The sequence below is a fragment of the Rhagoletis zephyria genome, unplaced genomic scaffold (genome assembly GCF_001687245.7).
Source record: "Rhagoletis zephyria isolate East Lansing unplaced genomic scaffold, Rhagoletis_zephyria_1.1 Rzeph_scaffold_00064, whole genome shotgun sequence".
NCBI classification, from domain to species: domain Eukaryota; kingdom Metazoa; phylum Arthropoda; class Insecta; order Diptera; family Tephritidae; genus Rhagoletis; species Rhagoletis zephyria.
The window spans coordinates 159,609-181,008 of record NW_016157148.1 but is presented as its reverse complement, the minus strand read 5'-3'; the positions used below and the strand labels follow the sequence as shown (position 1 = coordinate 181,008).

At 37.3% G+C, this 21,400-nt stretch overlaps 1 protein-coding gene across 4 annotated transcripts in view; it reads right to left on the bottom strand.

Annotated features, from left to right (window-relative positions):
• The window catches only part of LOC108370808 (uncharacterized), a 98,942-nt gene that overhangs the window by 41,528 nt on the left and 36,014 nt on the right, over nt 1–21,400 (bottom strand). For all 4 annotated transcript variants that reach the window (XM_017626233.1, XM_017626220.1, XM_017626239.1 and 1 more), the window contains exon 3: nt 16,182–21,397. In XM_017626233.1, the coding sequence (XP_017481722.1) occupies nt 16,182–21,163 (4,982 nt within the window). In that variant the 5' untranslated portion in view covers nt 21,164–21,397. The remainder of the gene's footprint in view (nt 1–16,181; nt 21,398–21,400) is intronic.

The window sequence follows — 21,400 nt, the reverse complement described above, 5'->3', positions numbered from 1 at the left end:
AGCATGTGAAAAATATGACATTCGAGACATCCCTAGTACATATATATAAATATATATACTACATATGTATATAGATATAGATGTGCGGTTGCATTTTTTATTTTTTACTATGTACTTAGAAAAGCAATAAAAAGATTTACAATTTCCTGCACTAATGGATCCTTTTACTTGCCTTTAAAAAAGTTTTTTTTTTTGACTTAAAGTAGTAAGTTCCATCTGAGCTAAGAATGGAAGAGATCGCTTTCCAAATATTACTTATTAAAAAGTATTGAAATTATTGTGGTGTTTTAGTATGGTATAACATTTTATTTTTTCCTAATAAAACTTCCTCATCCTTATGCTACATTAGTACTTTGTATGTTTACACACATATACGCAAGGGGCGTTCAAAGTTTTTATCATAAAAAATGCGATTTAATTTTTTAAACGTAATAACGGCAGCGAGATTCTCCGCATATGTATATATGTGCATTAAGGTGGTCCAAAATGCGAGTGAAAAGATATGTCGGAATTTTAATGCTCTCTCCCTCTGGGATTGTTCTATACCGAAAAAACTATACCCTGGGCCCAAGTTAAATCGCTGGTATCAAAGATTTTAAAATAAACAATTGTGTACAATAGCGCTGTGGCAGTGGCAGTGACAGTGCTTAAAATCAGCTGTTACTGCTAATATTGGCAGTCACTGCCGTAGCAAATACAATACGGCGTTGTCAGTGACTGCTTTTTTTGGCATTCCCTCTTGTTTGTTTACATTTTTGTTGTTGCCTTTTAGGCTTCAGTGACATCAACAGATGTTGGCTGCGTTTCGTTTATGTCAAATTCAGCATGCGAAGTTTGCTGCGATGAAGGAAGTGGCAGTGAATTTAGAATGTGGGCTAAACTGAGCAGTACTGCCTGCTGTATTGCTGCCACTGCTGTATTGTGAGTCGTTTCATTGGACACCACACTTTATAAACAACAGCTGATTTCGAAAAACTGCCACTGCGTTATTGTATTTTGGGCTTTAGTATTGGCAGTCTCCTGAAGTAAATCGAACTTTTCCGATTGGCAAAATATTGACTTTCAAAAATTCTATAGGAAAACTTTGATCGCTGTGAGTGACCTCTTAAAATTTGTTGATTTAAAAACAATAAAAAACGGGACGAGAGCATTCAAATTTCGACTTTTTGTTTGCTTTGAACCACCCTAATGTACATATTCAACGTTAATCCATATGTACTAATGTTCATGTGTGCATATCTAAAAGCACCTGCCCCAACGAAAGCTTTTGCTAAAACCATTAATCAAACTGATGAATGTTTATTTAAATTTACACTTATTTGCCAAGCTTATTTGGGGATTAATTTAATCAACAAAGATGATTCAACACTTTTTTATCAGCAATAAATCAGTTGTTTTTTCGCTTAAAAAACAAACTGAGTAAAAATATGCGAATAATTTAAAGCCGCAAAAAGTATCAACAAAAATAAGAAGACGTAATGCATTAGGCTCATCTTGAGTGCGGTACGTTTATATATTTGTACTTCTACATTTTAATACATAATATAAGACAGATTTAGATTTGCTTAATTGTTTTTATTTATTTTTTTTTTAATAATAAAACAATATTTTTTTTCAAACATACCGAGCCCGAACCGCCAAAAGGATTTAAGCGAATTTTTTTTTTTTAAATCAAAAATAAAATTTTCAAAAAGTGTCGCTTAGGCCTTTTTGGCGGTTAGAGCCCGATACATACTTTTATGAGTAAATAAGTAATTTGTATCTATAACTTCGTTTTCAAGTAGAGTTCGTATGCCACATTGGCAGAAATTTATATACATATGTAGATATGTATACCTTCTCAATTGCAAGAGGTAGAAATATTTATGCATAAAAGTCCATAGAATTTGCACACACAGAACAGCGATTAGTGACAAATTCTGTGGAAATATTTGCAGTTCTCAGAGTTTGATTCTATATAGCACAGTTATATATGATGTAGTATGTAAGCAGGTGTGAAAGAGTGCTTGGTAACTGGAATGCATTTTGGCACGTATGTAGGTTCATTTGTTGTGTATTGCATTGGTCAGCAACTCACAATAGTTTGTGATATTTGGTTTTTTTCGTAAGGAATAAAAATATGACTAGAATGGAATAAAATAAAAAAGAAGAGATTAAAAATTTAAATTGAATAAAAGAAATAAATAAATCAAACTTAGATTACATAACAATTGTACTAAATTGGGAAAATTTAAAAAATTTAGAAATAATTTAAAGATATCTAAAATAAAAAAGATTGAACTAAATTAAGAAAATTAAAAAAGAAACTAAAATTTTCAAAAAATTGTATATATTACATAAATATTTACAAAAAACCCTACCAAATAAAAAAATTAATTAATAAATAATAATTAAAAATATATAATTTGAAAAAAAAAATGATAAAAAAAAATAAAAAATCAGAAACAAACTTAAAAAAAATTAAATACAGTCATTTGTAAAATATTAGGACCACAAAAAATTTTTTGAATATTGTTTGCTATTACAGTCTGTTCCTTTTAGGCTGAATTTACCTCTACTGCAAATTATTTGGTGCAATTAAGCGATATGTGCAGTAACGCGGAAAAACAAAAAACTGTGATTTGTTTTGTTTTAGGTTTTAAAATACTGTTTTTCATGTAAATTTTTGTAAAAGTATTTAATGCGAATAAGGCCTCTTCAACACTAGTCGCTATAGGGGTTTTATTATTTTTTTCAACGGCACAACTCATTTCAGATGAGGGTTACTGTACTCATTACCCAAACTACAATTTTCAAAGCCATAAGTTAAAACTAATTTATAGCTGATTAAAAAAATCACGGCTGTGGGAGGTGCGGCTCGACTAGTGAATTAATAAAAATTTGGCAGCACTGGATAGGTTCGACGATATGCGTCACCTACTTATTTCAGCTTGACAGTAAATAGGCAATGCAAATGTTGTCGAGTCGTACAATTTAGTCTAATAAACGACTTAAGCAATGAGGCTGATAACTGTGCCATAATTTCGTTCGATTATGACCATCCTTTTAAGCTGCAGCTGGGTACATAGAGTCGCAAATATATTGTAGGTCACACTTTTGATTTATTTTTTTATTTTATTTTTTTTTTTTTTAATATTCTTACTGCAAATTTTGTGTGTTCTGGTGTTATTATATTTATGCAGTTACGCATACCGAGACACTACTTCAAATATACATATGTATTAGCTCAATTTCAAGGTATCTTTATTTCCTGCAAGCCATTTGCATAAACTCAAATTTATAATTACATAAACACTTATGTATGTACAGGGACACATTTATATATAAATGTATGTATATCACCGTAAAATAATATAAGTAATTGCTATTCGGCGCCAATAAAGTAGTTAAATTGTATCGCTTGGCAAACTATTATTTAAAAAATATGTATAAATAAATACTCGTAAAAAATATGTGAGAAAATTGCATAGACGCAAAAAAAATGCGGCGCATGCATATATACATACATACATATGCATGTATGCATGTAGTCAACAAGTGCGCAGCAAAAACATGCTTGTTTTATCTGTTAACAACGAATTTAGAAATTTAATTATACGCACGTAATGTGTGCGCGCGCATTATCAGCTACCTGGCAACCAACCGCCAATATGGGGGCGGAACTGACGCGTACGACACGCGCGTGAATGCGATCGACTGCTGGGGTAGGCAGCGCAATAAAACAAGCGCGTAGCCAAAAGTCCAACCAACCAACATGTGTAATACAAAAGAGACGCAAAACATCCATAAATACATAGCGTACATACAAACAAACAGGTGTATGCAAAAATAAATAAAAAATATGGGAAAGTGACGCTATTTGCAGCAGCCGATTCTGCGGCGACACTATGTATTGCGGATATGTCGCGCTGGCGCAGTGATGTTGGATGAGTGCATGCGTGCTTCTGTGTGACATGCAACAACAACAGATGCTTTTCATGTTGCTGAAGTAGCTGCCCGCCTACTGAAACTGTTGCTGTGACGTTTTTTTTTTGTTTACTAGCGATCTGCTTTTCTCGTTAATTACAACTGCTTTTCTGTTGTTTTGCAGCAATTGTTTTTGCGGGCTAAGTGGCTTATTAACAATCAGCCAGCAGCAACAAAAACTAGGCATAGCTGCCATAATCGGGCCGACTTATTTGGTGTATGCCACGGCCTAGTATCCATTGGCATTTGATTTGGATATTGGCAACACTTAAGTGCACCGGGGCGTATGTGGCACAATGCTATGCTGGTATAGAGTAGTTGAAAGCAGTTTTGGTACGAGTATTTGACATATAATACGTCGATTATTAATAACTCCACACAACACTAACGTACGCATCATTATTGCATCTATATTTAACAAAATTCAATTCAATTTAAGCGGTGGTGGTTTTGCTTAGAAAAATGCCATTTAAAATCATAAAAATTTGTTATAAACGGATAAATAGAGTTATTGATAAATGGCTTACATGGGACACATACAGCTATGGTCAGAGATTTAGCATAAAATTCCAAATGATATTTTCTGCAACATATGTTTATATAGAAATTAACTTTTTGATCAGAATATGTAGACGATTTTCGGATATGCAGCTTTGCAGCCTATTAAATTTTAGTGCAACTTCCAAGTCGCTAAAAAAAGTGCGGGTTCGGAATTAAATATTTAGTACCGTGCCCATCTCTAATTGGGAACACAGAAGCGTACTTTTCTTTTTCCCCATTACTCGTGGGTACAAAAATAAAAAAAGCCACTGGGCTACCTCCGGCGAAGCCGTTGTGGACGCGCAAGGTAACTCAGAGTTGTTGTCGGAAGCCATATTAAAAAAAAAAATTCAACAAACTTTCGTAAAAAGTTTTAACTTTTTTAATTAGATTTTCTAGAAAGATTCTGAGTGTGGAGTTGAACTCTGGTAGAACAAAGTACAAGTTTCTAATGGCTAAAAATTACGGTTGATTTTTTTAATTTTTTCCCCCCATTTGCTTACATATATTGAATATTTGCACACAGTTTATTTTTATATGGAAGAAAAGCGAAACATCTACTACAAAAAATATTTAAAAAAAAAATCAACGGTAATTTTTAGCCATTTGAAGCTTGCACTTCAATGGGCTACACCACTGCCTACTCACAATCTTTCTAGAAAATCTAATTAAAAAAGCTGGAAATTTTTACGAAAGTTTGTTGATTTTTTTTTAATACTGCACAAAGGCTGAAACTTGGATTTACATGGGTTTTTTAAGGAAAGAAGTATATTTTTATGAAAAAAATATCCAAAATTAAATAACAACAAAAATAACTTGTTAAAACAAGTCAAAATGTGGTGCGGCTCCAATTATTTCGATCACTGTATATGCTCCGTCGGGTTTTTGCTTTGAATTAAGACAAAATATTTTAAGGTGTGATAAAATATTAAATTTTATGGAAATCTATTTGAATTACTCGTTTAACAGATGTTTATTATTTTTTATTTGGTAAGGCGATTGGGACACACTAATGCACATTTTGCATCCGGTATTTGAATATGTAACGTTTGAGTACTTGCAAATCTGTATGTACGTACACACATACATGCATATTTATTTACATATTTATTTACATATTTATTAGCCACAGAAAGTAACTTAGGGGATTCCCTTAAACGCGAAGAGCAGAAAACTCGAAAACCTCGAAAGTTTTCGAGGCTGTTTTTGGGAATGCACCTTTTTTCAGCCTCGTAAACAATGGAGAAATTCCGAAGTTTGACAGCTCATTCAGAGTTTTTTGTATAATACATCGCATCAGCTGAAATAAATACATATAAAATCAGCATTGAAAATGCCACGAAAAAGTGAAAAATGTAAATTGTATGAATTTATTGATCAAAACGCAGTCAACAATTATAAAGGCAACACTGAAACTTACGAACGACTTTTCGAGGCTTTTTTCGCGACTAATTTGCCTCGAAAGTTTTCGAGGCACGCGAAAATCGCCACTCATACAATTTTTGACAGTTGTTTTTCGAGGCTGGAAAAGTTTCGAGGTTTCGTGGTTTTCGAGCCACTTTCGAGCTTAAGGGAATCCCCTAACTGTTTTATTTTTAACCATATTTTCGACTCAATCTAATTTTTTTGATTTTGATTTAACTGATTTTGAAACTTTACTAATTACACTGTTCGACAAAGTGAAATGAATTTTAACGGAGGATCTTTGCTACGCCATTTTAAGTACTGCTTTGAAATTATATGAATAATGTTGCCATCAGCGAAGATGTTATGCTTTGAGGAGAACTTTTTATCAATGACATATTGCGTTCTGGATAGGTATACAGTTTTTTTCATTATTCAAATTTATAATAATCGGAGTTTCGACAAAGGCACGACTTTCACCCATCTGTTTAATGGATTAAATCTGTTTTCTATGAAATCTAACGTGTTAATAAATATTTTGCAAGTGGGTTGGCTGAAAATATCCTTTACATGATATTTTTAATTAAATATTTACAAATTATTATTATTTTTTTAATTCTGTACTCATTTGTTTAATGAACAAATTATATACCAATAAAAAGTATTAAGCCTATTAAGTGTGAAAACGTTGTGTTGTCGATTTTGTTTTCCTGGCCTACCCATCGGGTTGGCAGGTATGAAAAGGTAGGTAATATTACTAATTTTCACTCATTTGTTTAACAAATTCTATAGGCTTTATGCTTTCGATTGGTATATATGTATGTAATTTGTTCATTAAACAAATGAGTGCAAAATTAAAAAAAAAATAATAATACATAATAATTTTTTAAAATTTAATTAAAAATATCCTTGCCAGGATTTTTCCAGCCAACCGACTCGCGAAATATTTGCTAACACGTTAAATTTCATTCAAAGTAAATGTCATCCATTAAATTGATGGGTGAAGGTCGTGCCTTTGTCGGATCTCCTACTAAAAATATGTACATACATTTTTCGCCTAAAAGTAATTAAATATAAATATTTTCAATTTACAGAAAACTTAAACTTAACTTAAAGGCCAATAGCTTTAAGCTAAAAAAGTAGTGGAGCGTCGATTTCAAACGGATATATTTCAATGGGAGAGCGCATAGTGAAGAGCAAAGCGCACATACACGTTTGTAATCGAAGCTTTGCTCGATTGCTAGCTCTTCGCTTTACTCGCCGCTCCACTATGATCTTACCCTTATTCATAAAAAGGTTTATAAATTGAAAAACGTATGATATCGTCAATTTATACTTTATTTTTTTATGAATAAGTCCATAAAGATTACAGAAAACTTTTAAAACCAAATGTCATAACTGTTTGTGCCCCAGTAAAAGTATTTTTTTTTTTTTTTATCTAAGCACATGCGTAAATATCGGAAAAAACTCTAGCGGCGCGTAGTGTAGTTTTTTTTCATTTTGCTTTAAATATCTTTAATTTCATAATCCTGATCAGAGAATTTAATATTTTTATGAGAAATTTACTAGATCCCTTTATTAAAGTTAAGGGAGCCACATGGACAGTTTGATTGTTTCACCAACCCCAGTTACGAAATTCTCGCGCTAGAATTTTTTCGAAATTTTTCACTGTGCGGCCTTCAATTACACACATAAATCTACGTAGATTTAATTATTCCAACTACACATTTTCTATCGAAAAAATTTTTTTAATGCAGCATGGTGTCGTACGGCAATTCAAAGGATTTGTTTAAAAGCCCTTACATTTACATACTACATGCATACATATGCACTCGTAAAAAAGCACACTCACTTACAAATTGTTGTTAATTTATTTTTACACGCATTACACTTTTTTGTGTTTTGTATTATTTTGCAATAATGTTTGTTGCTACTTTTCATTTGAGCTCCGAGAGTTCAAAGTGTCAATGCTGCTTGTACTCCGTATGTATGTTCGTCATCTTTCATTTAAGCTTCACCGAATGTGCAAAAAACTGGTTGCGCTTGCTTGCCCACCATCAGCTCGGAATTTAAAATTTATCGTTTTTAATTATTCTTGTTTGTAAGTGTTTACATTTATGCCCATATATGCATACATATGTAAGCATTTGTACGTACATAGTACATGTTAATTTATGCATTTTTATACCCGAGNATATGTATCTCGCTAACCGTTCTAGCAATTTGTACCAAGCTCGGTATGGTTATTGTGCTTGCCACATAAAAGCAAACCGTTGAAAATTGTTGAAATCGGACTAAAATTGAGGCCGCTTTTCATATAACGGTAAATTTGAGATATGCTTGGAATTTCAATATTTCGAAATTTAAGGACACTAATTTACTTAAAATGTATACACCCCGGCTTATCATGTAGCGGTAGCTTTCGGAAAGGGGGAAAACATATATTTAATACTTGCGCCGGGTATTTAATGTTCGGCTCCGCCCGAACTTAGACTTTCTTACTTGTTTAAATTTTATTTGTTATATGAGCAGATGTGTCTTATCGGTAAGCATATGTATGTATGTATGTATGTACATATAAATATATTGCCGGTTATGCTAGAAGCAGATTTGAAATTGTAATTCTTGAAATTCTAATTTTTGAAATTAGCATTTTTAAATATTTGCCAGGCGGTTAGCTGAAAGCCGCTACGGCGTTGATATATTTAAAACTGAACTTCTTCTGTGAACTAGTTGCACTGTTTCGAGCTTCACTATAAGAGCGCGCTATATTCATGCGACTCGTTGTAAACAGCGGTAAAGCGCGCTATCACCTTTAAGGGCGCGTCCGTCTAGTGGAACTCCTCAGAGAAAGGTACGATTAACGAAAAACTTGGAAATGTACTAGGGGTGACTTAGCTGCTCATATTGAGCGACACAATCTACCAAGGCCCGCGATATCGTTCTTAAACTCTTGCCAGTGGACATTTACGATAAATTACGCGAAATTTGTAGTGCATCAGTCCACCTAAATGTAAGTTTCCAGACTACATACAACATAACACTGACCTCACGCTTGCAAATGGCTTCACCACACAGAACCCCCTCGTGGAACGAATGGCAAGAAGATCCGGTTTTGGAAATTTACTCGAACTCTACTGCCATACACATACAACGGTGCCTTTAAGCTAGAACAGACGGCCAGAAGTGGTGTATACTCGCAGGAACTTTCACTCTTTGAACTTAGTCAAGAATAAGCTGAATAAAAAAGTAGGCTAACTTTTAGCTTAAGTCCAAAAAATGGCTAAACTAAGTTAACACTAGCAAGACTAGAAATTGTATTACTTTCTGGACAATCTTTCTAAAATAAGCAGCGGATACAATATCGTTGTAAAATATGCTTTTATCTACGCTTCTAACTTTGGTGTCCTGATTATGAGCAGCACATTCAGGTTATTATGGTGACTGTGTGAAGGATAAAAAGAGTGATACAGAAGGACCTACTTTTTCGAATTAGCAAGCAAAAGATGACCAGAGAATCAGTATGCGGTGCAGCATGAAGTCCCGCCCAGGCTCGACAAGAATAGGTCCAGCGCCTTCATTCTCTCCGAACGCACTTAACACTGGATAGTTGTTGGAATCATCAATGGTCACGGCCGTGGTCCGATTGTAGAAAGACGCATACTTCGGCGAGGAGAAAGTTAATAGCTAGGTTCAAAGAGAGTTGCCACCTGCTTACAAAATTAAATCGAACTTGAATTAAGGGAATAAGCGAATTGAAATATGTATCAAAACATGGGTATTAGACGAAATAAGTTAAATAACGTTGCAGATTGAAAGCATTTTGAAGAGGGTTGCCACCTGTTTAGAAAATTAAGTTTTGCCATATATTTAAAAAGTCAAATTCAAGTTAAATTAGGCGAATTAGGTAATTGCAATATGTATCACAATACGGGTCTCAGACGAAGAAGTTTTAAGAAGTGTGTAGTTTGAAAAAAAATTTGAAGACGGCGCCGCCATCTATTTGAAAAGTCGAATTTATTTAAACTAATCAAATGTTAAAATATGGTTGCCAAACGAAAGAGTGTTAAAAAGCCTTTAGTTTGAACTTCTAGAGTATTTTGGGGTTTACAAGGGTTCCCACCTATTTAGAAACTAAATTAAATTAAAATTATTTAATAAGTTAAATGAATTATTATAATATGGGTATGAATCAAAATGCTTTTGAAAAGTCTAGGAAGGTTGCCAGCTGTTTAAAAGAGTCAAATTCAAGTTGGATAAAGGGAACCAAATAAATTGAGTTTTATTGAAATAAATTACTGCACTCAGCGAAGCGGGTGAGGAAAAGCAGCAGTAGTATATAGTTATTTCCACTCTCCAGAGTTTGCGTCTCGTCATTTGATCGTGAAAAGTTGAAAATTTTTAGTCACCTCAACCGCTTTCTAAGCATGCGAAGCAGGAGTTCGTGTTCACGCTCCAACTAACTAACGTCAAAAAAGTAAGTGCAAATACAACCAAGGTCAATGATATATAGAAAACTAGCGTAATTTACATGCAATACACTAGCACAAATGTTATTTGCTTAGTGCAAACTTTGACCACTGCACACAGAACTTTTGCCATTTTCAAACGCTATGCAATTGGAATAGCCAGCAAAAACAAAAAAAAACTTGAACAATAACGCCCGCTAATTGTTTGATGTTCCACATGAAGGCATCGCTAAAGCGCCGATAAATTTAATTTAAATGACTGCTGCACCGAATAGTTAGAAGCAAAAATTGCGCTATCCAGCACTGGCGATGCACAGTGGTTCAAAATTGGCATTTGGTGTTCACAATTCACTGGAGCCTTCATTTTTCACTGAATTTGATGATTTTTTTTTTATGAAAGCTAATAAAATTAACAAAAGATGAGTTAAGTCCGATTTTAGAATTTTTGTTTGTCTGTATTAAATTTTTAGTGCAAAGTGTAGAAAGAGCAGCAATTTTGAAACTAGTTGAAAACAATTGTAGACTTCTGCCAAAACGAAAAAAAATTTAAAAAAAATGGAAATGTTATAAAAAAAATTTTACGAAAACAAATTCTTTTTTTAATAAATTGAATACAAACAAACAAAAATTCAAAAATCGGACTCAACTGGTCTCTTGAAAATTTTGTTAGCTTTCATTAAAAAAAAAATCATCAAATTAATCAAACTGAGTGAAAAATGAAAGCGCCAGTGGATTGTGAACGCGAAATGCCATTTTTGTACCACTGTGCGATGGCGCTGATGAGGCAGCTCGTCATCAACTAGGTTTGGCCATTGTTAGAAGTTTTTTCTGTGTAGCTTTCATGGCAAATAAAAGCAATTTCATATATGTAGACAAAAGTACAAAGACATAAACATAGCCCACAGTTATTCCAGGCGTTCCAACCCACAATTCGTAAACGGCTGATCGTGTAAATTACAGATTTTCAATTTAAGCTTTGCCTGGTCTCACGTGTTGGGACTTGCGCGAAAAGTTAGCTTTTTGTTTAATTATATCAAACTTAATTTGATCTGTTTGTTTTGCTGCCTGATTTTGTTGTATAACCTTAATTTATTGGCTACACTTTGGGTAACTTTATCGGCAATGAATCCATGTGATGGATGTCAGCAGGAAATGTTTGTATGGTAGTATGCATTTGCAGTAAGTTGTTGCCGTATCTTTGTCACGTTGATCGGTGGCATGCCAGTTGCCAAGGCTTATTATAAAAACACATTTACAGGTAGTTAGACCGCAAGTATATTTATGTACGTACATAAATAACTACTTGGTTACGTTCTTGAAATTGGTAATCAATCCGATTGTCGTACAATTCACATGCATATCTACATATAGATACTAAATATGTATATTAGGGTGATCCAAAAATGCACTGGAAAATTAATGTTTCGAAAGAAAGGCTGGAAAAAGTGTTGGATAACCCTAATGTATATATATATATATATATATATATATATATATATGTATATACTTATGAATGTAGGTATACAAAATATAAATTAATGTTTGCATTGACTTGTAAACTATTCAACCGATTTATTAAATTCCTGGCCAATTACGCAGTGCAACATCATTTTTGGGGCGAAATGATTCCAACTAAGAATGATATATCTATTTAATAAAACCTCCAAATCCTTCTGTATTTTATGAGGAATAATTTTTTAAAACATTTTAAGCCATTAGCTCTCTCACGAAAGGGTCGTTTTGACCCCGTTTTCGCGAAAGTCTGAATAAAGTGGTATTTGCAAGGTCGCTAGAAGGTTAAAATAATCTAGAAAATTATTCGCCGGGAAATTTCACTAGGGTTGTTCTCAAATAAAATTGAGAGTTGTGGCTTTGTATGCCAAATGAGCTGCCTTGGCTCTGAGCGAGAAATACCTTAGATGAGGCCTATTCATGCAAAACCAGTTCACAGGCAATCAGTCCATTGTATGCCCAACCATTCTGCATTCAATATCTATTTACAATTCCAAAATTACTTTTTGTAGCCAGTTTCTCACCACTGCAGTTTCCTGGCTATCAAAGTAAATATTGATCTGAATTATATAGACGTCAATCATTTGAACACTGCATTGAATGCAGTTTAGTTAATAACTTGAGTTAAAGCTACCAAATCATCCATGAACACTATGGAAACGGGAAATGTTTCCCATATCTAAACGCATTTATAGTAAAAATCTGCAACTCTGAAGTTTTAATAGGATGGCAGGGTTGAAATTTTTTAAAAAATATCCTGTGAAATTTTTATCCTTTAATATCCTTATATGTATTCACAGGATTTTTGACTGCAAGTCGACACGGGTTGCCGTGATCCGAATTGCATACAATTTTATTTGGATAGTTTTTAAGACAAAACCAATAAACTGAAGGGTTATGCGTTAATAACAAAAACAACTTAGGTTTATCGGGACAGTCTAATATGCCTATTGCTAGAAAAAAGCTGGTCTAACGAAAACCGTGATTTAATATTTTTTTGTAGGCATTTTTTCGTAAAAGTTAACATTAACAAAAAAAAAAATAGCCAGCCATTAAACTTTTAGGTGTTTTGATAACAAAGTTTTAACCATAATAATCATTATCATTGGAAGTAATTCCCAAAGTTTATTTTTTTTTCGAACCTGTCTAATTTTATACGTTCTTTAAAGTTCATAAAAGCTGAATCATACAATACAAAAATAGGCAAAGTCGTAACTTAATTTATAGCAATTTAAAATCCAACCCTCGCTTGTCATGGTATTTCCCCTCGTAATCATGTAACCTTCCGCATAATGTTTGTTTTCAAATAACTATCATAAAATGATTTTAGAGTACATACTACAAATAATATGCCCTCGTTTTTAGTATAAATAGTAGCATTTAAAATGCACGCTAATAGGCCGAAATACAAACTTATTAACATGACCTAATTTTACAGAAGCATTAAACGCCGCTACCCCACCTACATAATCGTAGCAATGTATGATTAGATGTACATATGTATACATATATATATGTATGTATGTAAGTTTGCATGTTTTTTGCTACATTTGAATTGAGAATTAATGTACGAATACAAATACATACTTATATATATGTAGGTATGTATTTTACATTGCTTGCATAGTAATTTTTATCGAATTTTAATTCATTATTAAGGGTTTTTTGTCGTCCACTACAAAACGGCCAATCATCATTGTTGCCTTACTAACGCACTCATATTTTTGCGCACACAGTCAGCGTCAAACAAATGCATACCCTGACATTTTGACGATTTTATTTATTTGAATTTTTCATGCCACACTTTTCTTACTTTTCTATAAAAATAAAGTTCATTCAACAGCCAAAAACGACAAGAATGATTTTTTTTTTTTTTTATTTCATACAGAACTCGGGAAATTGTAAAAAATGTTCATTGAAATTTTAAAATTTTCTATTCGATTTCTTTGAAAAATTTTCAGTTAATAGTTTTGCAGCCCATTAAACTTTAGTATACCTTCTTCCATTAAAAACAGAAATTGTCCAACATCCTTGGCAAAAAAAAAATTCTCTAAAATCAACGGTAATGTTTATCGACTTTACACTTGCATTTCATTACTAAAATCTAATGGGCTAAACAACTGCTTACTCAAAGTTTTTGTAAGAAATCGAACTGAAAAATTGAAAATTTCTTGGAATTTCTTGCATTTTCTTGCATTTTCCCTCCGTGTTCTGTATGAAGTTATTGATTCTTATGGTTTTTGCTGTTGAGCGAACTATATTTTTATAAAAAAAAAAATAGGCATATTCTGACATATGTATAATTTACGAAAATTGCGAATTTATTATCATTCATCTGTCTGGCGATTTCCATGTTAATGAAGATACATAGATACATTGTTATTGGAAATCGAATGCAAAAATGACGTTTGGCATTCCATTCATAGAATACAATGACTATTAGCACAGGTTTTTCACAATGATGTGTACTTTTGTGTGCCAGCGTGTGCATTATTTTAGTATTATGTACAAATATTTTTATGCTAATTTTTGCCTCGAATGCTCATTGATGAATTTTGCAATAAATGGAGGCGATGTGAATATTCAACTTAATAACATTGTTGACTTAATTTAAATATTTGGAGACTTTCGCTCGGCACTTTTTGTTTGATTTTCTTGTTCATCCGATGTCTGCAAATTCATTGATGAATATCGTTTCTCCGTAAATTTTTAGCTGTTAATTGGTTGTGTATATGTACATCATTTTTGTAAATTCTTTGAAACAATTACCGAATGGGGACTGTCTTCAAGCCAACCCGTGGGCAAGCAGGCCCGCTATTTAACAGTGGACCAGTGTGTATAGAGACATAGAGTTGCGTACTATCTAACATTACTATTGAAGAGAACATTTTACAGTAATAATATTTTCCAAGACCGAAAGCATATAAGATTGCGCTGATGGATGTGAAATTCGAGAGAGTAACGTGAATATGACGTCATCGCAGGTTTTCGGGTGGAGAGAGCTGAGAGAGATCTATTAGTATGTAGATGTTTTGCATATGTATATTACACAGGCAATACACAAAATCTCCTATGACGTTATATTTCTGTCAAAATTTTCAAGAGAGAGTTAGCGGTATCACAATCAGTGTCACCTTCTGTATTCGTTTCACCATGAATATTTTCTAACTACAGTCCATATCTAAGGCCATAATGTATAGTATAAAGTGAGTTATATAGAATAGACAGACGGCAACGTTAATCCGGATTAATGGCGCAGTTTATATAATCAAAGTTGTACCCTGACAGGCGATATTATTGTTGATTGGGCAGCTACCACGGTCACCAAACTCGTTTTCTTTGTTTGCTTACTTGTTTGCTCAGAGAGCATGGCATATAGAGTACATATATGCAAAACTAGCCTCGACCTCTACCACGTCTTTGGTAATTCAGTCACCATATTATTATTTTAGATAGTAATGCCCAAAACTCAGAGAACGTAGAATACAAAGAACATGCAATACTCGCCTCCATTAATTTTGAGTATTAACTCTGGGACCTAATCCGGATCAACTGCAGTAACTACGAATAAACGAATTGATCCGGATCAAAGCGACCGTCGGTCTATGCTATTAGACACCTAGAGAGAGTATACCGGACCCCCTTTATTGGAAACTGTGACGCGTTTTGAATCACCACACCTTATCACTAGACTGGCTCCAAGCAACAGTTGCTCTCTTCGAAGGATGAGGCCACAACTCTCTAAGTTTAGACTTCAAGGCGACTGTTGTTTGTTTTAGGCAGAGGTAGCTAAGCAGTCGATTAGTTGCTCGATTGTTAGACGTCCATAAGGCATGTAAACATTTTTAATGATAACCAATCGGCAATAAGGATTTTGGATTCTTAGCCGTTAATTATTTGAACTATTTTTCTATTGCGTTCGAATATTTCTTAGTAAGGCTTATATTTTCCAGCATTTATGTAAACTACAAGAGGGTTGATTTGGCTAGAATAGGGATCCCCGATGTGGTGTCACACAGTTCTAGCAATGCATCGTTGCTTTTCTAATGGGGTCAGCAGTACCTCTCGTGATATGATCGAATCACTTTTGATGGCTTACATTAGTGTGCCGCCCCTTCTAGGCCTTGGGCAAACTGCAAAACCTCATCTAACTTATTTTTAGAAAATTTGGGTATTTTACCAATTTAATACATACTTGCAAATTAATCGGAGAATGAGAATAAATTAGTTTTAAGTGACTGCTGTAAATTAAATACAATCAAATTTTAAACATTTCTGCACAAAACTTACGGTTTTTCGTTTAGAAATTCACCGCGCGTAAACTCCGACAAGCGGCGAGACTTGGCTTTCTTGGCCAGCAACAGCGGCGCTGAGCTACCGCCGCCGCCCTTCGTTGACGGTACTGCTGCGGACGCTACAACTTTGTTGCTATTATTCGCGTTCGCTTTGGCATTAGACGGTGCATTCAGTCTGAAGTTTTTGAAATTATCCAGTGACGCGCAAGCACAATCGGCATTACCGACACAAGACGAAGACGAAGAAAACGACAATGACGATGGCAATAGTGTAGCGGCTGATGCCTCTGTTGCTGTTGTATTCGCTTTAAAAATCAAGAAATTCGGGCACGTATTTCTATGCTGCAGTGGCTGATGATGAAGCAGCCGACTGAAATGCTGTTGCGCGCGTTCTTGTTGGCGTTGTTGTTCAGCGCGCGCTTCAATGACAGCAGCCGCGCATGTACACAAATCTTCGTTGCTACTCGCCAACGAAATCGGTGAACCTTCACGCGAATCACTGACTGGCATACATTTGCATTTGACAGGCATTTGATTGGACCAACGACGCAACGGCGAGCGATCTTTGCGCGACGTACTCGCTTCGAAGCTATCTAGCGATAGTTTCTTGACGAGTGTGGTGCGTTGCTGTGCGGCCGGTGCGTTAAGAAGATGCAGGCAATTATGTTGCTTAAGGCTGCGTCGCGGTGAGGGCGGCGAAGGTGTGTCAGGCGGTGAGACCAAAGCGGCAGCTGCCGCGGAGATGCCGTCTAGTGAACTGGATTTCATGATGGGTGCACCAGCGCCGTTTGCCAACTTGCCTGCTATGGTTGAGGTGGTGGCGCGATTTTGTGCTATAATGCGCGCGTACAACTCTTCGCTGTCCAGCGGCAACAGTTGAGACAGGCCAATGCGGCGTTTGTGTTGTGCTGGCTTCTTTGAAGCGGACGCGTCATCAACTTTTTGCGATTCAGCAGGTTCCGGTTGTTCATCGTTGCGCTCGCTGCTTGATGACTTCTCAGACTTGGTATGTTGCTTGCTATAAGACAACATATTAGACAGTCTTCTCATTTTGTTTGGCTTTGATGGCTTAGTAGACTTTTGCGAATCACAATGGGCGGCGACATCTTCGCTTTGCAGCTTATCTGCGGATGTTGTGTGCTCCGCACTGTGAACTGCAGTTTCTATGTGTTGGTGCACTCTGTGGTCGCCAACGCCGCCGCCACTGACACCTGATGGCTGCATGACAGCAGCTTCATCGATTTTGCTGACAATAAAACGATTCTTGGATTCTGGGTGCGACGTGGTTATAGCAGCTGTAGTCGTGCTGGCATCCGATTTCTCCATTTGTAAAATGTCATAAATCGTACCATATTTGCGACCGCTGCCCAAATGCGCCGACAAGGAAGGAGTATTTGTGGTCAAGGTGACCGCATTTGGTTCGCTAGCGGTGCTCCCTGTGGCAACGTGAGCATCCATCGTTTGAGCTTGCGTTTGCCGCTGTTGCTGCTTTTGTATAATATCGTAAATCATTGTTGGCATTAATGACTTGTTCTTTTCTCTGCATTCTTTGTCTTCTTTGTCCTTTTCGCTTTTGGAAGTACTAGCTTTCCTTTCACGTACAGCCAAGCCATCTTTTTCTAAAATAGCCGATAGACTTTTGCGCTGAAAGAAATCGCCCGCACTTGTGACTGACGACGCGGTGGACGATGCTTGCGATGTCTTGCGGTGCAAAATCTCATAAATGGTGCCGTATGTCATATATTTGTCATATTTATGGTAAGTAAGATTGTAAATGTCATTCTTGCGTTGTATGATGTCATAAATGGTGCCATAAACAAGCTTATCGTAGATTTTAAAGTTGCGTCTATAATTACTGCCAACGCTGCCGCCGACGACAGCTTTATTGATGCATGGCGCTGTCGCTGATGGCACAATGGCTCCGGTGTTGCTTTGTAGCTGCAAGTCAGCTGTTGCGGCAGCATCATTGCACTCTGCCAGTGGTGAGACGACGGCGTTAGAGCTTCCAGTGTTCGTAGGTTTTTGTTGTTCTTTCAGCGAGTTGCGTCGCATTAGCAAAAATGATGCGTAACTCTTGCGATGCCGCGAATTTTGACGTTTAAATGGGGTCGGTGAGCCAGTGGTTGCACTTTCTGTTGCATCACTGCACTTTTCCGCCACATCCATCGCTTCACATTCGCGCATCAAACGTTTGAACTCCTCGTATGATTTGCGGCGTATGTGTGCTTTTTCTTTCTCTTTGGCAGCGAGCAGTTTCTGGTCGAGTATTTGCGATAGAAAATCGGAATTCTTACGCAAAATTTCTGTGGTTGACCGTTGTTGTAATGCCGTCGCCACCGCGCTTGTCGCCGATGGTGGTGTCAGTGAGGCGGACACGTCAGCAGTATTCGTTTCAGCTGTGCCCACCGCAAACTTGTTTACACAATCCGGTTTCGTGTCGCTATTCACAACAGCAAATGTGTTCCACTCATTGATCGCAGCGGAGTTATTGTGATAGGCAAGTGTAGACGCGGCAACTGGCATGCCAACACCACCTCCCTCCGCAGTGGTTACAGCCGTTTCTGATATCGATTCTAATGCATTCGACATTGTTGCCATCGGTGTAGCTGCGCACATTGCAGTTGTTGTTGGCGTTGCCATTGACGTGCCATATTGTATTTCCTTTTCACAGCTGCCGCCGCTACGTACCTGCAGCGCTTTGCGACGCGCCAATATTTCCGCCGCCGCCGCCGTTGCCACCGCATTGTTTGCGCCTTCCATTTGTGCCGCTGCGGCAAACATCGCCTTGAATTCTTCGTACGATTTGCGCCGGTTGCGCGACTGTGTAAGACATTCCTTATAGTAGAGGCGCGCGATTTTCTCCGGCGCGTCGCAAGATTCGCCATTGCTCGCAGCTACATGTTTTGCAGTACCACACTCTGGTGTATTAGAATTTTCCGAACCCGTCGCACTGCAGACACCATCAAAAATTTGCGCTAATGAGGGCCGCGCATTCGCAGCGGAGGCGCACGTAGCAGCAGCTGCGGCGTGCAATATAGCACCGGCCGCACCCTGTAGTGAACTCTCCAATTTATTCTGCATCTCAATGAAACCAGAATCCATTGAACTGATGGTGCAAGTTGAATCGAAACTCGTTTTTCTACTTGAACTGTTGCTGTGCGCCTGTGCGGCCACCGCGGCAGCATCGGCCACACCAGCTGTGCCAACGTCGTCGGCGTTTGCCGTTGTCGCGGTCTCCGCTAATTTGGCTGATTCGTTGCTAATTTGCATGCAAAGCTCATCTGCTGATAGTGGAAGGTTGCAGTCGTTGGTGTCGACTTCGTGCTCGCGATCGTGATCGCATTCGCTGGCTATGACGGACGACGGCGTCAACTCTTTGTTGGGCGCACACAGCAAATCGAAGGCCTTCGTAGCACAAGCAAGGTTTTGCCACCCAACGCCGGCATTGCTAGTCGTCTTTAGCTCTGCGTTATCATCATCATCATCGAAACTAATTAGATCTCTTACTACTTCAGCAGCGGCTACCTCTTCCATTAGTGTATCACAGTTGGTTTGTTTATCATCGCCCGCTACCGCAGTGCTGGCTTCATGTGGACATGACACCTTTGCGCTTTTGTTATTTCTCTCTGATGGCACTGTCATTCCTGCACTATGCTCCTCTACTTCCAAATCACGACTGTTCGGCTGCGATGGCGCTTTTTTGTCGGTTTGTTTATTATTCAGCTTCGCATAAGTGGGTAGCGTCGATATCACCGACAATGGAATGCAGCCAATTTTATTGCTCCGACTATTGCTTACACTACTGCCTCCATTACCACCGCCAACACCACCACCACCACCACCACCACTGCTGCTGCCATTTGTGATTGCAGTGCAACGATTATGAAAGATTTTTACGCTTTGCATAGGTAATTTGCGTCGATTTTGTCGATTACGTGCGCCTAATGCTGAGGCAGGGTTAAGACCATGCTTGCGCTGATACCGGCGCGTGTACTTATTAGCAATACTGTATACAGGATCATCTAATGGCGTGGGCATTCCATTTGCTCTTGCGTTCGACGCCGCCGACATTGCGCCCCAATCGACGAGGGCGCTAGTGCGACCGGAAGTTCTGAGTAATCGTTGTAGTCGTTCTGCAGCTAAAGCGCGCCTACTTTCATTACCTTTGGGTGCAAGCGCATCCGTAGCATACTGACAGCTGCTGTAGCGTTTTCGCGCACACGCAGAGAACGCCGCAGATGCTTGACACCGGGACGCGTAGGTTTCATTCATACATTTGGCGCAGCAGAGAAATTCGTAGAGCACATCGTCGCCATAATTGGAACTAGGCGGCGTGAATGTCGAGTATTTTGGCTCGAATTCTTCGTCGCCAAATTGCTCTGCCACTTCTACTTGCTGCACTTTTTCCATCTTCAACTTCTCTTGTAGCTCCGCGCCTACATCTATTTGCGATGCGTTTTCTGATGGCTGGTGTTGTTGTTGTTGTTGTGATGCGCGCTGCTTTGTTGTTGCCACAGGCATAAGTATATAGGTGTTTTTAGTCTGCTTCTCATCTAAGCCGCTGGCATTTGTCACATTAGCTACCACATTATGCGCTGCATTCTCTTTGTTGCCATCCGCATCGACGCTGTCACCATTGCTTTTCACTATCGAACTTTCGATGCTGATGCCGCTGTCGAGCAGCACAAATGTGCCATCAGCCGGCAATATGAGTCTACCCTCGGCGGCGGCATTCACCAACTCGCGCAACGCCAATACCTGTTTCTCAGTCACATTACCCTGCAATTGAATGCCGTGAAGCGCGAAAGCTGTGGGCTGTTTATTCTCTGAATTTGGATCTGTACACCAGACGACTGGCATGGTTGCCATATTTGTTGCGCCAGCTGTTACTGCCGTTGCACACACAGCGGATGCTGTGGCAGTGGCGTATGCGGATGCGGTGCAGTTGCGTCCGCTCGAAATACTTTCAGTGCGCATGGGCGTTTATAAAATCGCTAATTGCGCTTAATTTAGGTGTAAACACGTCTTGTCATTGGCAAGTTTTTAAATCAAACAGTCTATTAGGTGCTTTGTTTAGTATTTGGTTTTTTTTTTTTTTTTTGGTTAGTAGTTTTCTAGACGTGGCGATTTCATGCGTAGTTGTCTGTCCTCGCTTTTACTTTATTTATTTAAAGTTTTTTTCATCATTTTAACGCGTGTTGCTACAATTTGCTG